At 47.4% G+C, this 17,149-nt stretch overlaps 3 protein-coding genes across 3 annotated transcripts; 1 reads left to right on the top strand and 2 right to left on the bottom strand.

The window, feature by feature from the left end:
• Nucleotides 1–657: 657 nt before the first annotated feature.
• Nucleotides 658–7,415, top strand: K441DRAFT_534919 (NACHT domain-containing protein; the record flags this gene model as incomplete). The annotated part of the gene is made up of 7 exons (XM_067642350.1): nt 658–1,182; nt 1,235–1,433; nt 1,482–1,622; nt 1,675–1,950; nt 2,081–4,308; nt 4,390–6,612; nt 6,669–7,415. 7 exons carry the CDS (start codon nt 658–660, stop codon nt 7,413–7,415), a joined length of 6,339 nt encoding a protein of 2,112 aa, XP_067510026.1.
• Nucleotides 7,416–8,112: 697 nt separating this feature from the next.
• Nucleotides 8,113–10,015, bottom strand: K441DRAFT_626235 (uncharacterized protein). Its single transcript, XM_067646126.1, has 2 exons — nt 8,964–10,015; nt 8,113–8,909 (listed from the first exon to the last, which is right to left on the bottom strand). Exons 1-2 carry the CDS (start codon nt 9,820–9,822, stop codon nt 8,254–8,256), a joined length of 1,515 nt encoding a protein of 504 aa, XP_067510027.1. The 5' UTR covers nt 9,823–10,015; the 3' UTR covers nt 8,113–8,253.
• A 2,879-nt stretch (nt 10,016–12,894) lies between these two features.
• Nucleotides 12,895–14,946, bottom strand: K441DRAFT_535148 (uncharacterized protein; the record flags this gene model as incomplete). The annotated part of the gene is made up of 4 exons (XM_067642357.1): nt 12,895–13,589; nt 13,649–13,723; nt 13,779–14,222; nt 14,295–14,946. The coding sequence occupies 4 exons, from the start codon at nt 14,944–14,946 to the stop codon at nt 12,895–12,897; spliced, it is 1,866 nt and encodes a 621-aa protein (XP_067510028.1).
• Between the last annotated feature and the right edge of the window lie 2,203 nt (nt 14,947–17,149).

Here is a 17,149-nt window from a genome sequence, read left to right on the forward strand (position 1 = left end):
CTGCCAACTCATGCCAACCCATGCATGTCGAAAAGCCTGGGGGTTGTTTAGTGTTCCTGGCTTCCCATGGGCCTGTGCATTTGTGTCACTCTGCGTCTGAAGCTCCAAGCCGTGAATCGTCTCTAGCCTGCACCATCTCAGCTTCCACCCTGGCGGGACGTCATGCTTTCTATTGCTTCTGTGCAGCCCACGCCACTTTCTCCACACCTGATTGGTCCCTTTGCTCCAGCTCTCCCTGCTGCTCAGCTTAGTTCTGAACGCCCTCCAGGATTGTTACTGGCTTCGGTCTCGTTGATTTCTTTTGGTCTTCATCTCTGAGTTATACCTGGATCGGCTAATAAGCCTGCATCACTACCCAGTACTTATCTTACGCCATCTGCCCCCTCCCGGGTATATTTGGCTCTCATCCGGCAGCATATTTATGGGTAAAGCAAAGAGCTCTCCCTACTGTTCATGCTGTTCCTGCTTCCCGCACCTACTGCACATGCTTGGACTCAGATATAATCCTTTTGGTTTGTCCTGTGCCGCCATTCCTCCTGAGGGTACATATGACCCCTACTAATCAAGAGCATAGGAAAACGCAGAACGGCCTCTTCCAACTCTTCAATTCCTAAAACCACACAAAACCTTCCTCCTGAGTCAGAGGTCGCGGCGACAATGACTACAGATGTCGCCAGAAGTGTCACAACTCTAACCATGAAAAGTCACACCGCCAACGGAACGAACAGCTTCAGTAGCCCTCCAGCCTCCCCTCGTGCTTTTTTCCCTTCCAAAATCAGGCACAATGGCATCTCCAACCAGAACGGTATCCAAGGGGCAAATGGCAACTCTAGGGTCAGCTCTATGAACCACACTATTCGTCATAGCCAGTACAGTGGCAACTACAAGATGAGCTTGGTTCAAGAAACAGCCTCGACACTGAAGAGAAAAAGCATGTCAGAGCTAGGTGCTGGTGTATCCCAGAGTGCGACTAATGTCTCCTTCATCAATCTCATCGAGGCCATCAGATCAGAGCGCTTGGCAACTCTCCCGCACAAGGGGAGCACATGGGATAAAGTGTTAATTCGAGCTCAGTATTTTGCCGAGCAATTGCATGCTTTTGAAATCGCCATTCAAGGCTTTGCACTTGACAGCAATGCTGCTTCTCAGATAGGATATGGGCACGCCCGGCTCTTGCTTGAGGTGAGTAAACCTTCATCTTTCTCAAAGCCGCTTCTCTAAATATGTCGTATAGCTCGGGCATGAAAACTCCGCAGCTCTGGATAAGGCGTTTGGGTTCTTTTATAAGTGCTCATTGACAGTGTCTTCGCTGCTGGACCGATCTGAACTGCTCGGCGTTACGTCCGATACACGTGAACAACTCTGCATGATGTATACGGATCTCTTGAGCTTGGTGACTGATGTCGCCATACGCTTCTACAAGACTGTCAACGGTAAGTGCTTAGTGAGATTCGCATCTAGCCGTACTAACTATGGTGTAGGCATGATGTCATCCTCAGTCAGCTTGGACATGTATGAAGTCTTCGGCGACACCATCGAGACTTTTCGCTCTAGGCAAGTCAAACTGACCGAGGCTATATGGAGTTACCAGATCGAAGATGAAGGTCTTAATGTAAATGAGGGTATGAGGTCATCCATAGTCGGTTAGAGCGCCATTACTGACCATCCCAACAGCTCTTGATGTGAAGATATTGAGCCGATGGCTGGCTCCTCAAGACCACGTCCTTGCCTCGTTGAGTCGCGATCACACTACTTTTGTCGATCATCAAGCGGAATTCACTTGTCTCTGGTTTCAAAAACACCTCTCAAGATTCATTCAAAGCAACAACAGCTATTTAGCCGTGACCGGCCAGCCCGGGTGTGGCAAAACAGTGTTGGCTGCGTCGATTGTTGAACGACTTCAGCGCCCACTTGGCCGCAGATCCTTCTCTACTCTATTCTGCTTAATCAGTAAGTCAATAACTACCCTACTGGAATTAGAGAGCCAGGAGATATTCCACCTTGCTGTCAACACAAATCTTTTAGCCAGACGATAAATACTAAGTATTTGATACCAACATATACTAATTAACTTTGCCAGATTCAAGTATTCCATCCCAAGCCACCGTAGTGAATGTTATCAAGTCTCTCTTATACCAGCTGCTCAACCAACGAGTGGGCAACATGCGCATATATCAGGCTTTGGTTCATGTCTATGAGCAGTCTCGATGTTCTACCGATGCCAAGATGTACGAAGATCACCTTTGGCAGGCATTAGCTGATGCTCTCAAGTATCCGCTAGAGAATGCAAATGAGTTGGTCATCATCGTTGATGGCATTGATGAAATTGCCGGTGGAAAAACGACGTCTCAGACTTTGTTGGAGAAGCTAGTAGACGTCGTTAGCCAAGGGAAACATGTTAAATTGATTGTTTTATCGCAATCACTCTCTACCTCATCTCGCGGTGGTGGTTCTCAATTAGCTGTTACACGTGAGGACACTCACGACGACATTCATGCGGTCGCCCTTAGGTCTCTGAGGCACTGCCATCATTTACACGGAAAGCCAGGCCCAGAGCAGGAGAGCATATTCGGTCGTATTATCCAAGCAGCAGATGGGTCTTTCCTTTGGGCGGTTCTCGCATGCGAACTTTTGATGCTCGAGAAGTCACAAGAAAGTTTTATGAAGGCCGTGGAGAGCTTTGAAACTTCTCGGCTTTCCATTCAAGACATCACGCTGAAATTGCTCTCGGCCTTAGAGCCAAATAACAACGCAAAGACTATCCTGTCTTGGCTTGTGGCCGCCGAACGCCCATTTACCCTGTCAGAAATTAGCAGTTTATTCTCGGTGGATTACCACCGCGGAACCGTCTTGGACAAAGGCGTGGACATTCAAAGTGCTATTCATTCTCTGAAGCCTATCCTGTCAATCCATGAGGATATCGTTCGCCTCCGACACAGCGCTGTACAAAGTTCTCTACATACGCTCATCGATCAGGGCAAGATACCAATGCCAATCAAAGATAGACAGATGGATCTCGTTCTGAGGACGCTTACTTACGCGAAGCTGACACTACGAGAGAAACGAGAACCAACTTTCGAGATTTCCGATCAGGCCTTCGCTGACAGACTGTTCCACCGACACCAGTTTCTGGAGTATGTCGTTCGATATTGGGTCTTCCATTTGAACCAGTCCTCAATAGCGCCAAAGCAGTCTGGGGACTTCCATCTTACTGCTGAGGTGCAAAAGGTTTTCCCAGACACAACGACTTTGACTATTCTTGAAAAACTCTGCTGGGAGGCTCAAATTCCTACTCCGCAGGCGCTTGACTTGCATATAATGGTAGGACGGCTTCGACGCCAGGTACTAACAGAAAATCACCCCGTTGTGCTCCAGTCATACCTAACCTGCGCCACCTATTACGACCTTCTTTCAAAACCCACGGAATCCGGCAAGTATTATTATTTGTGCACGGCTATAAGCCGTAAGGTGCTCAGCAACTTTCATCCTTTGACAGTGGAATGCGCGAATCGTTTCCTTCGCACTACGGAAACGATGATATCAACATCCCGAACGGAAACTATGACACATAGAGAGCAGGTCCTCATTATTCTCATTGAGGCATATGAGCACCAGTACGGAGCTACCTCGGAAATCGTCATCCAGACAAAGAAGACTCTCGCTGAACTATACATGCATATCCATGAAGAGCAGCGTGCGACTGAACTCTATCGTACCATACATGAAGCCACTATCAAGCACTATGGTAAGCATTCGGATGAAGCTCGTGGAGTTTCGGAGCATCTCAACATTGTGCTCGGTAAGGGCAAGGGTGACCAAGCTCTTGAGACGTACAAGGACTCTCTCTTCACGGACACCGATGATGAAGAATCTGTCGAGTCTATCGACAGTCATCAAATCACAGTTATTCTGCAAAGAGCTCAGACGTACATTTCACGCGGGGAATTTTCCTTGGCGGAGCAGACCTATGTCGAGCTTTGGCAACAAATCTCCGAGCGATGTCGCAACACACTTTCAACAGAATGGCATGAGAGGAAGATTGACGTTGTGCTTGCATACTCGCAATTCCTGGAGTCTCAGAAACGTGAAAGTGAGACGTCCGCCATTCTTACTTGTTTGTGGCAAGAATACGAACACCACGAACTGTCCTTCTCCGAGAGCATTATTTCACGGCTCACTGAAGTCGCGAAGACGATGAAAACTGTTGGCAGTTACACTGCCGCTCTCTCAATCTTCAAACATGCCAGCTCATACTACAAGAATGTGCGGAAAGAAGAAACGCACAGTTTCACCGAAATACAGCGAGAGGTTAGTCAGCATTTGTCTTCCAGATGATCACCTATTAGTGATTGTATCTCCGAAGCCCGATCGCTAATTTATTATGATTAGATCTCAATAACTTCAACTGAAGTTGTTAAACATACCCTGACAACAACCACTACGACGGAGAGCACTAGCACTGTCTCTGAGTCTGTTTTCCAAGAAGTATTCCAGTCCATGATTACAGATAAATCTAAAGCGATCGAATCCACGACTATGACACTTGCTAAGAGGCTTTCCACTAAGTATATGGAACAGAAAAAATGGTCCGAAGCTACTTCAATCATTAGGTCAACCCTGCAAAGAACATGGAGCTCGTTCTTATCCGCATCTGTTCACGACGTCACCTTGACTTCAACATTTCTGCAAGAATCTATTGAGCTTGTTCAGCGTCTAGCTGAATGCTATCTTGAGCAAAGGCAAATTGAAAAGGTTGAAGATGTTTACCTTCGACTATTCCGTGCTGTCTTGGTCTCAAAACAATCGGATAACACCTTGCTCGACAAAGTCAAGTGGCTTCTGATAAACTTTTATGATAAGCACGGATATCCCGATAGGGCCATCGGCATTTTCCAAGATGTCCTAGTGGTGTACCGAAAGACCTACGGCTCTAGTCACGAAACCACCATACAGACGCTGTACGCTTTGGGCTCCCGTTGCCGGGATCACGCAAGAAGTCACCCGTACTGGATTGAATACTACCAGCAGATTGTGACCAACCTGAATAAAGATTCAGATATATGCCATGTTAATGCTATGGAGGCCATCACGATTGTCGCCAACTCTTACTGGGAAGAACGGCGATACGCTGAGGCTGTTCAAGTTTTTGCTGTGCTCTGGAACACCTTTGTCCGCAAGACAAGCGAATACAAACAGTTTAGCGACACGAAACTGATTCAGGTACTCTACGAGCGGTACTCCCAGTGCCTTGAAGAAACACGGGCTGACTGGGAACTGCTGTACCGAGTCACGACCGAGTATCGCGAGACATGCAGCAAGAAATTTGGGGCTACCTCGTCACTCACTGTTGAAGCAAAGTTAGCCCTAGCTCGTGTCTCTCAGAAAAGTGAAAAGCACAGCTCGCAAGCGATATCCCTGTATGAGGAAGTCTCCAAATCATCTTCGTCGACCTCGGTGAGCAAAACCGAAATTGAGCAGACGCTGTCAACGCTGTATATCCGCCAAATTACGTCGCAGTCATCTACGAGCACCAAAACAGAGACAATCGAGAGAGCTACAAGCATATATCTCGAGCAGTTTTCTGAAATGAGGAGTAAGTACGGATACTCGCATCAGATGACGTTGAACCATTTGCGGGAACTGTCGGTGCTCTACACCAAACAACAAAAGACGGAGCTTGCTGTTAAGGAACTGGTCAATGCCGTGGTTCAGATAAACACCCGTGAGACTTCGTCTCAAAAGATGCTGGAGTCTGGAAAATTCATCGCGGAGACCTTCCATGCTTGCAACCAGGTGCAACGTTGCAGAGAGCTCGTGCTTGAACTACATCGCCAGATTATTGCTAAAGATACTCGTCATGCATCAAAGTGGTCCTTCGATCTCAAGAACTGTGGACGGGCCTCATTGGTCTTCTTGGCCGCTCTGGAGTATCATACTCGGACTGACATATCAGTCACATTCTCTGAGATTATGGCCGATATCATCGCAGAGGCCGTCTATTATGAGAAATTCAGGCGCGCTATGAAAGCCAACGAGGACCTAGACAAGATTGTGTTAGCTGCCGCCCCCCTTCGTTGGTTTTTGGTAAGGAGGAATCTGAACGACTTTGTTGTTACTCTCGAAGATGAGATTGTTCAGCTGTTTATTCAGCGGGACATTACTAAACTCAAACTGTTGAGTAAGGCATCACCTCGCATCTTCATTGTCGCAATCCTAGAGCACCTGGGTAATAGGAAGAGCAAGAACTTTGTTCGTTCCGTCATTCTTGCTTCTAATGATCGGGTGGCTGTCCTTACTAAGACCAAGAAATTCCCGGAGGCGTACGATGTCGCGAACTGTGCCTTCATCTTCGCCGTCTCCCACGATGGATACAGCGGACCCAAAGCAATCGGTCATGGTTTCAAACTTGCCTCGTGTATTGTTGGCCGGGATGGAGAAAGATGTCCTGATGAGGGTCTTCGCAAGCAGATGCTTCAGCTCTCGAATCAAATAGTGAAGGAAATTCTGAACATCTGCAAGCGCACGAAGATCAATTTTGCTCAAGTGCAATTACCGGAGTTGAACCAGCTTGTCGTGTTGTTGGGCGAGCAGGAAGACTATGTGACACTCGAGGTAAGATATCAAATAATTCTATCCGAAATAGTGACAAAGACACTAACTACTCACAGTGGCTCCTTACCACACTCTGGAGTACGCGCGACGCCCAACGCACCTGGCCTCCTCAGGTTCTTCTCAATCTTGGTCGCCGCCTCATTTGCGCTCGCTACCTCGCCGGTCACTCTATCAAGGCCCTTCGTCTTTGCGAAGATATTGCCTACAATATGCGTAGGGTCCATGGCGCTCGCCACCCAGCCACTCTGGAAACCTATGCTCTGCTCGCTCAACTGTATACCAGCACCGGCCAACACTACCAGAAGGACGCCGCTACCAACAAGAGTGCTAGTGCAATGGCCAACGAGTATCTCAGGAAGGCCCTGTTTGTGCATGAGGATTTACTGAGGTTGCTCGTCAACGATAGCATTGGTGCAGATGACGACGACGAAGATGACTCTTGCTCTGCCATCCTTGCTGAGCACGGCATCAGCGTTAATGGCGAGCAGGAGGAGTTGGAACCGTTGGGCGAGGACGGAAAGCTGGTCGATAAGGGCAAGCTTGCGTTGACGCACCTCCGCCTCCTCAAGTATGCGTACCAGAGGTTTGGTGGCTGGCCCAAGGCCCATGGCGAGTACGAGAGGTTGAATGCGGATGTTTTCAGGACCTTTGGCTCCGAATTGAAGGGCGTGGAGGGCGTGGAGAAGTGGCAGACTAAGGGCTTCGGTGGAGGGAAGGCAGAGAGCACTGAGGGCTCGTTTACAGGCTTGAAGAGTTGGGAATTTTTGGATAACAGGGTTCTGCACAGAGCTGGGGATGAGTAGTTGTGAAAAGCAGGTCATTGTAAAGCGAGCGTTGTTTGGTGCGATTCCGAGTTTGAGATGTAAGTTGACGTGTAGGTGATGGTTGATTTATGGGTTTTTTCGTGCTTCATTCTACTTTCTCTTCCAGCGCAACCGTCTCAGAGAGACATAATTTGTTTTGAAATTGCAGAATTACAAAACGTTAATACAATTTCATAAATTTTTCGCCACCGTGTTAGAAGTTTTGCATGTGAGAGCAGCCTTCTAACCACGAACGTAGTGGAATGGGTGAAAGAAATCAGCAGAGTTATTACATCTTAACAAAGTTACATTAGATCTGTCGAGAGATGGGGTAAAGCTTTGGTTAGTCGAGGATAATCCGCTGGTCCATAAACGCGTTGCCGGTGATGAATAACCCGCACATGGCCTTCGTCGCCATTCGTTCAAATTATTGAGCTGCAGGCTAGAGGGGAGTTGACTGACCACAAGTCAGCCAAGTGTATATGTTGACCTGGTGCCGATCACTACTATATTAGGGTTAGATCAGGGGTGCCTATGACTCATCGATTTTCATGTATAGTCTCTTTTCTTCATAGATCAATCTACACACGAGTTCGTTCGACAGCACACAATACCCTACTAGTAACATGGCGCGTATGAAACTATTCTGCAATATCTATTATCTAAGAAACATCACCATAAAAGTAAGAGTAGCTTTCTGGCGTTGGTCAAATAGTCTAGTAACGAAAATCCTAGGGTTAACATAAAGATTTGATCAATCTACGAATGTAAAAGTGAACTTGAAAGAATCGTATAATAGCAAGGCTACCTGTTTCATGTATTTGCCTGGAAGAGCAACTTAGCTCAGTTCTCCTTCTCCTGTCTCATCTACGTTATCGAAGGAGTCTTCTTCATTTGAAGTGTAGCTGTCCTCATCAGTGTCGAGGAACTCCTCAGCTGGTTCAGATGGATCATCTTCTGTCGGCTCATAGTCCTCGTCCGCCTCGCTGTCTGAAGAGATGTTCCCGTAATCTCGCTCTTTAAAGCCTAGCTGAGCAATAGCGTCCGATCCTTCCATCCAGGGATCCAATGAGAATCCCCCGCATTGCGAGAAGTGCTCCCGATGTTCATCTAGAAGGATTGGGATTTCGCATATTAAGATAGCATAGAGCTGAATACCAGTCAGGATGGTGTCTTCAGTGGAGCAGGCATAAAAGTAGCCATCTGTTTGGTCATGTCCCGGGTGGACCAAGACTCTTATGGCGGACAGTTCGTGTATCAGTTCATTGACGCTCATATGGATAGCCGTCGGTTCTGGTTTGACCGGCCAAATACCAAGTGGATGGAGGCCTCTTAGGAACGACCCAAGTGCCACGGAATCACATGCTATCATGTCGTCCGGTGTGGCTGTTTCTGAATCACAATACTTTTTGCGCCCTGACAAATCCTTAATAAAATCATAGCATACGGTGATGGTACCGGAGATGATCTGGTTCCTGACACGGAAGACATTTTCTAAATAATTTTCAATAAGCATGGGCTTGAGCTTTGCATGACAGGACTACTAACCGATAATAGTCCCTGGAATATGGGATCCGGAGAGAACTCCGCCCGGAATAAGGCATTCGCCTTCTGGATTCGTTTTGATTGTAACCGCTAATGAATGCGTAATTGCCTCAAAGGTTTCTTCAAATCCAAACACCCATGCAATGAAGAGCCATTGTTCATACCCATCCGCGAGGATCTTTGATCTCCAAGGCCACGCCCAACTCTTCAAAAATGGTCGAACCAGGCCGGCAGTTTCGTGTTTGCCACAGAATATGGCGACTTTGAGAAGCTGTTCGAAAGAGAGGGAGGTCGGGACTTTATCGAAATGAAGATGCGCAATCTGGAGGATAGTCCGAGTAGTTTCGATATCATTCTCTGAGAGTTCAGTCTCAATATGAGACTGTGCGTCAGAAGTTGTGGATTCGAGTAAAGCGTTCCACTTTGCGCTTGCCAGACGAAGGCATGATGAAGAGGCGACGAAAGTAACCTGCCCCTCTTCGGAGTAGCTAATAACGAGCCGTATATCCCCACGGGGATCAAGTGTTACTACCTCTTCTGGTGGCGTAAAGATGTTGTTATCACTGCCGATCGTCGAGGTCTCTGCAGAGTGATCATGAATGGCAGGTGGCTCACCCACGTTCTCTTCAGCAGTCGACTGGTTACCTTCAACTGCAGGACAATCTTCGGTCGGTGAGCAGTTCCTGTTTCGCGAACTGTCCTCAATCGAGGGAGGTATCTGGGGAGGCAGAATACCGTCGGACTCCAACGAAGCCGTATTTCTTTCATTTGAGTTGACAGCATCCAAAGCGGGGGTCTCTGGGAAGATCTGGTCTGTGGACCGGTCGTTGGTAGTGGCTCTATGATCCATGGAGTTTGGCATTCTTAGAAGTTCTGAAACCAGTTGTGTTAGGAGTTTGGAACGATTGCGAAACACAGGCAACGGCAGGCTTGCCTCCAGCCCGGCTATAAATTATATCCACGAAATAGGAGGTTTTGGCGTCTCTAGAGTAGAAGACAATTCTCAGTGAATAGGCTTGAGATTCACGCAGCTTGAACTAAGAGTAGCAGGGCTAATAAGATAGTTGGATTATTTGGGGCGCAGCATAATGATAAGACTGTATCATCGCGGATTAGTTTCACTAACGTCGCACCCCAGGAAGCGAGCCACCCCCTGCCAAATTACACCCAAATTGAAAAATTATTATACAAATCAATATATTACTTCCTAAATTAAGCTCTCGTAAAGCCGAAGCTACTATATAAAAGCTATACAAGACTTAATTCGGGCGTCAAGCCGTTAATTTATAAAGCCTCCAACGTCTACAGCCTACCACGATCTGTGACGGCAATATTCTGCCACACTACTATTGGCTCGCTTACCACTAGCGTCTCGGCGCTCCTCGCGAGATATTTACTCGTACGGAGATTTCTCCTTCCTTTTTAGGACGGGTGGTAAGCTCCCTGTTTTTAACAGCTCTTTAGGACCTAGGGCGCCCCAAGCTTGGTTGCTTAGGGGACAAAGCCCCCGTAACTTTAGCGTGTCATCCCCCGTTTAGTTGGGGGACTGACCGCCCGTCCCAAAAAGGAAGAAGAAATCTCTTTCTGGGCGGTCCTCCGTACCCGTAACGACCTTCTCCTTAGCTTAGTATCTTTGTAATACAGCATTCGTTTAAGCTTCGGTTTAGAGGCATTTGGTCAAGCCATTACACGATCCACCGTTACACATCGCCATACAGAGACTTTACGATTACTAGCAGCTTAGGTATAGAGCTGTCCGCAGATCGTCGTATAGAGCCTCTAGAGTCTCCAAAATACTAAACATCTATATAAACGATTATCAAGAAAGCAGGAAGAAGACGGCGACAAGAGGTTACTTTTTAACTAGGGGACCTTATAGAGTCGGTAAAGGAGCCAGTATAGGGCAGGATTATACGGTCGCGTAGTGCCTACGACTTTAAAATACCTTATTTATTAATTAATTAATTAATCGCCTCTACATTATCTTTCATTTAAAGTTTTCAAAGCAACCTTTAAGCCTTTAACCATTCAATTCATGATATTTTTAGTAGGGCGAGAGCTAATTTCCTAATTAGGAAGGATCAAGAACTTTTTGTTAGCGATATTCGTAAAGATATTAGAATAAAGTATAAAACTAGGAAAGCAACTTCTCCAACACCCCGCAAGAATTTGAAGGCACATCAGCTAAAACCCAAGATGGACCCGAAAACGGAAGTGAAACTCCTAGGCTACCGGAAAAGGAATGCGCCGAAAATTGCACATAGCGGCTATCGAGATTGAACCTAAGATTGATCGGACAGATGAGTAGGATGGACTCTGACGCGCGGACCGCTACACTCTTAAAATTAGCCTCTAATGCCAGAGGTGTTTGCGACAATCCCCCAGATTGTGGTGACCTTGGTATTGAATAGTTCTCATGATTTCCTCAAAAATCACGGTTTCCCACCCTTCCCCCGCCACTCGAATGCCGCAGTCTCCAGTTACACAAGCTCCAACTCCTCCGCCTCCGAAAATGGCCACTACGATATCGAAGAAAACCCCGCACAAGCTGGGACGAGTGTTTCTGTCAGCTCTACTTCCACTACCGGGAACCTCGACCTGTCTAAAATTTCCGGGCTGTCCTCGTAGCCAAGCGGACCGGTTTCTACCACCTCACTCCCTCTTTGCTAGCCAGGCATGCCAGCCGTGCTCCTCATGATCACTTGCTACGTACGCATCATTCACCTCTATGACCTTCTTTTCGCACATATCTATCGCTCTCTCCCTGCCACCCCCGCCGCTTGCACTTCGCCGCTCCCAGGTCTGCCAGGGTTGCAATTTGGTGATTTCCCGCTGTGTAGCGTAAACCTGCGGATCATGATTCTTATTTAAGTGGCTGTTCATCTACTAGATCGGATCGAGCGAGTCCTGGGCTTGCCATGGGAGCTTAGGCCGTACGGAAAGGAAGGGCAGTATTGTTGAACGGACGATCAGGAATGAGAACTCTGTTTATTAAAGAGGGCTCTAGAAGCTCTNTTATATACATCAGGTAGGTCCAAATACAATGACGACGACGTCGTCATNNAGTAGGTCATAGTTAANAGAAACAGGTAATGAGACGTTCGATGAGACATACGAGCTCAAGATACGAGACAACTGAGACATAGTTCGTATAGACGATCTAGGTCGTCAGATAGTATTACGATGGTAGTAAGGAACTCCGATTCAGGTCGACAGGATCACTCCACCACGGAGAAAGACGTGAGCATGGAAGAACTGGCCCAGCTACTGCAAGAGCTTCTCAACACCTATGAATCGTCCCATATCAGTAGCCAATCCTCCAGCGATACAACCAACGGGTCATCGTCAGCACCCCACACTCCTTAGCAAAACTCTGCCCAGAAACCGCCCATATTCTGGATAATCGATCGTATCGACACGTGCATTTTCAAAGCCAGACCAAAGCACGTCGAGCCAACGCTCAAACCTCTGTATTGGAATGCGTCGGAGCTACGTAAATTTACCGATGTTCTTCAGAAGCTCGTCTTGAGGCCGGTGCAAGGGAAAAGCCATGAGGATAGTAGAAGCGAGCGGTCGGGGGGATTAAGGGTGCTTGTGACAAGTATTTACGGCCCCACCCATATTGATGAGGAGTTTTTAGAACGTGAAGATGGGGATGATGGGCATTCGGGATACGAAAAGGGTAGGAAGAAGACATCCGATATACGGGCAGAGCTGTTAGTCTAATTAATAACGAACTGTCGTCACTCGCTGTTGCTTGAATGTTAAGCGATGATAAGTGACGGAGCCACATAGATGACAGCTGGAGGGTCAAGACAGGGGAAATTTCGACGGAACCGTAAATTTGCCGAGTCCAACGACACACTTCGGTTCATTCTAAGGGATTGAGAAGAAGTCGAGATATACCATGCAATTCTTGCGCTTCGCGCAAAGCCTATCGAATAGGAGCTTTCACCCCTGAAGCCTTCAAACCTTTCTCTTTGCTGAGTTTAGCCAAAGCTTCCTCTGTCAAGCCTTGCCTGAACATCTGCTCAACCACCAATTTCTTCCTGGACCTTCTATCCCCGATACTGATAGTGATGCCAGCGGAGATATTACAGCTAATCGAACAAGACAGAATTACAGCAGTTAGTGCTTTTGGACGGTGGTGATAATTTATGCCCCAGGTAGTTCCACCAAGAGCCATCTGGAATAAAGAATGACAATCAAGAAGTACTACAATGGCAATAAGAAGTCGAAGCGAAAACGCATGATGAGTGGGCGTCTCATGCGGCTTGTAGAAGGTGTGCGAACTACAAAACTTTGCTTGGTGATATTCAAGCTTTTTCTGTTGTTCGGCAGTGAGCACAATCGCTTCCGGTTCTTCGTCATCCTTCTCGGGCCCAGGCTCGACATCACGGTTGTTATCTGGGGGTTCGGGAAGATCGTTGTGGTCTTTTAGCTCGGGCAGAGCACGCTCCTTCCGCAAACGCCAAGTCAGGCGATGGTAATGAGCAATGTATATCATATGGTACGTATCGACGGTGCGAAAAGGAGCGAATCCAATACCCACGACACAAAATAGAGCGGTCAGGATTTGATCGCAAATCTCAACAAAATAGGCTTGGCGGTCCCCTACCGATATCCAGCCTAATGCAACGATTACTAATTAATGCTACTAAGGACGTTTCGGTGCTTTTTTTACGTACCAATGAGGAACAGCACCCACGCAGCACCCCAGAAAGTTAGAAGAAAGGCATACAGTGTCACAAGAAATCCAACAGCTGTGCAGCGTTAGATCCTGGCGGGTCTTCGGACTGTATTTGATAGTGTACTTACGTTTCCTCACGTATTTACCAAATCCCCGCATTCCTCGCTTGAACTTGGCTCGGCGTGAGTGTAGAAGGTGTCTCACGTGGTCGTTCAACTCGGCCTTATCTTCTGCACTCCATCCTTCAAGTGAGGCGCCGTGTGGAAGGACTGCAAAGTTATGTCCTTCTGACATGCTTGTAAGCACAGAGGAGATACTCTGTGTTGTACGTGAGCGACTAAGCCCGGGAGCCTCCTCTTCTTCGTCATAATCCACCTGCTCCGGCCTTCTACCAGTACTGGTAAAATCATAGCCAGGGTGGCCCTGAGTAACACCTATTTCCCCGTCCGAAGTATCGGGGGAATGCCTTGAGAGGTCATAGGTAGGTCTGCGATTGTAGAAATTACCAAGGTTGGGGATGAATAGGGAGTTCTGGACGTTGTTAAGGGTATTGAGTGTTGCGACTTCAGGGTCTGTTATACAGAACGATTACAATCAGTAGGCTTGAGGTTAGAAAAATTGTGAGCGGCAATGTCAAGACTCACCAATGACATCCAGCATATCAATAATCCGCGAATCGTATTCTTGCGAAGGTCCAGCTTGTGCATTAATGCTATTGTTCGTGTTTTGCCTTGTTAGCATCGACCATGCAGCGGCACTGGCTCTCCTCACTCGTCCCGGTTGTTGGTTTGATGGAACTGCCAGAAGCTGAGGCGTCTCGCGCCCTGAGGTCTCTTCCTGCAGTGCTGGGAGATACGACGAGGCCGTCATCTGTCTCCGAATATCGAGATCATTGGGAGGATATGCAGACAACTGCGGCCGCTGGGGGGCCGAATTGCTTCGACGGCGAGACGCAGATTCGGCATTTTCGTCTGCGGGACGATTCACATCACCCTGTGAACGTAATTGTGGTACTGATGGTGTTGAAGGGAGCCGTCTGATCCGGACTGTGGAGGGTATTCGTTGTATTGTTGTAGGGACTGCAAGAGTCAGAGGTGCTAGCGGCGCTGCTTGTCTCGGGTTTATTGTTGTGGTGGTGGTTGTTAGACCATTTATTGTAGTTGTTCCCGGGCCCGAAGTTGTGGTTGTTGATCTTGGGCCAGCAGTTGTTGTGGTGGTTATAGAGGGTGGAATCGGGGTAATTGAGGAATCGTCTTGGTAAGAGCGATCTGTACGGGAAGAACGACGCTGGTCCATGAGGGCGGTAGGCAAGACTGAAACGCCAGTTTTTGGAGGTTGTTGTTGAATCTTATCAAGCAGGGCATCTTATCGACCTTCTAAGTGTTTCAGCAATGATCTCGCCTGCTAGCTAGCCTGCAGCCAGCCAGCAATCAGCCAGCAACCAGCTCTGCCAAGTCTCAATTTCCTGCTTACACACCGCACCACTAATATCACTAATGCCGGCGGATCCGCGGTATGATTTAGTGAACATGGCAATCATCGGGGGCCTAACAGATGCTTTGAATGCTTTGCACAAAATAATTACAGATTAAGGCATAATAACACGGCGACACAGGATAAGTAACTGGATTCCAAAGCGGACAGCTATTTAATATGTTCAACATGCGTGTAGTTGTAGAACGTACGACGTACGTTGACAGCCCCTTTGGAAGCTAAAATATTTTAGGTTTGTCGGGCGGGTATGGACCCAGATCCACCCACAACCACCCACAACCACCCATAACCACCCATAACCACACGCAAAAACTACGCTGGAGTGACTGGCTTTGTGCGCATCCGGGTCGACCCCATTCAATCCTATTCAACTTTATGCAGTAAATTACTCAATTGATCAACCAACCACACCGTTTAGAAAAGTGTCTGGTCCAACCGATCCTTTGTTCTTTCCGCCGTTTCCGCTATTGGAGTGAACCCCTGTTGTCGCGCTTTGCACTACATTGCTAACCCATTCTCAATCCTTCCCAACTTGCTTTAAACAGTTACTGCGAATAGCTGGTATTTATCATACACATCTGAAGACCTCTACAGTAGATCTAGTTACTATATATCATCTTAAACTTGATGGGTTTGCCGAGACATTTTCAAGAATGTTGGTCATTAATTTTCTGGAGCTGCTAGCCACTTTACAGTAACTTCTCAAACAAGTACAATGACGCCGCAGATGCTAATAAGCCTACGGCTAGCTCTTGCTCCATCTTCGAGCATCAAGGAAAGAAGGTCCGTCAAACTATAGCTTGCGCTTCCCTCGAGACGTCTACGACTTACTACCCCTCGAGTACGAATGTAAAGTATAGAAGGCCTCTCTTGTCCGCTGCCTGACATTCCCGAGGTCTGGGTGCTTGTGAGGAAACAATACCAAGCCTTATGGCGTCCCACAGTCCTATCTGTTGGTTACAGTCTCCAGGTCAACTTGTGGTCTGACAGGAAATCTTAACTCCTTTGGAGCCTGAGTAGAACGTCATCCTACTCAACTTACACTAATGCACAGTTTCCTCAGCATTGAACCACCTCACTAATACTACATTATGCCTATTGTGTAAAACCATTACCGCTATCTGAGCAAGTGTGAACGAGCCATGGACCCTGAATCGGTCCAGTGTAACCATCCAGGTATAGCCACGAATTTTCGTCACATGCCCGGCTCCTTTTGTAACTCTTCCCATGAGACGTATCACTGCCCTCAGTCCTGGGGATTTAAATAGGGGCGAGAGGTCATGTGCACCGGGTAATCTATCGTTTTATAGATTATCCCTGTACTTTGGGTAAATGTAAACAGTCCGACTAAACTCTTTAGAATCTTCGACATTCGGTGTTGCTTGGATTGGAGCACTTGTGATGAAGTCGAAATAGTAGCCGTGGCATGTTGCGAAACCCGTCGACCTTCGTAGGTGCTACGATCTGGAAAGTAAGTGCGACTGTAGAGAAGCCTAAGACAAATAGTGATGAACTGAATGATATTGGAATGAATGAGATCTAACTACGAAGAACATAGGCCCTATATAGACCTATGTGGTAGCAATCAATAAGTGGTTGCTACCAAAAACACGAACAAAGGGAGTCTGCTTATGTAAGCAGGAAACGCGTGTAGACGCATGTGGAGGACTCTTCCAGAACCATCGTCAAATAGTAAGATGTAAGCCTTCATTTACACTGAGGGCATGGAAGCTCTCATGGTGAAAGATAGGATAAATGGGAAAGCTTTGAGGAGTTTGCCTGGGTTCAAGAATAGCAAGACAAGATCTGGAGAGATCATACAGAAGGGACTCCAGAATATATTTTGGTGCATTGAGTGTTACTCCGACCTTACCAGGCTTGCTCTATCCCTTAACCCGCCGGCGTCCTACCGGAAGCTGGTCCGTGCTTGAACACCAGAATGTATAGCTAATTACTACTAACAATGCTTTCTAATCGTACTTCCAATGATATAGACCTTGTTCAA

The sequence above is a fragment of the Cenococcum geophilum genome, assembly GCF_001692895.1.
Source record: "Cenococcum geophilum 1.58 unplaced genomic scaffold K441scaffold_2, whole genome shotgun sequence".
In the NCBI taxonomy this organism is placed as follows: domain Eukaryota; kingdom Fungi; phylum Ascomycota; class Dothideomycetes; order Gloniales; family Gloniaceae; genus Cenococcum; species Cenococcum geophilum.

Bases quoted from the DNA above. Each gene is read 5' to 3' on its own strand.
- K441DRAFT_626235 (XM_067646126.1), bottom strand. From the start codon at position 9,822: ATGCCAAACTCCATGGATCATAGAGCCACTACCAACGACCGGTCCACA. The intron at 8,910-8,963 runs GTTAGTAGTCCT...AAAATTATTTAG, and splicing joins TATTCCAGGGACTATTATCG to AAAATGTCTTCCGTGTCAGG.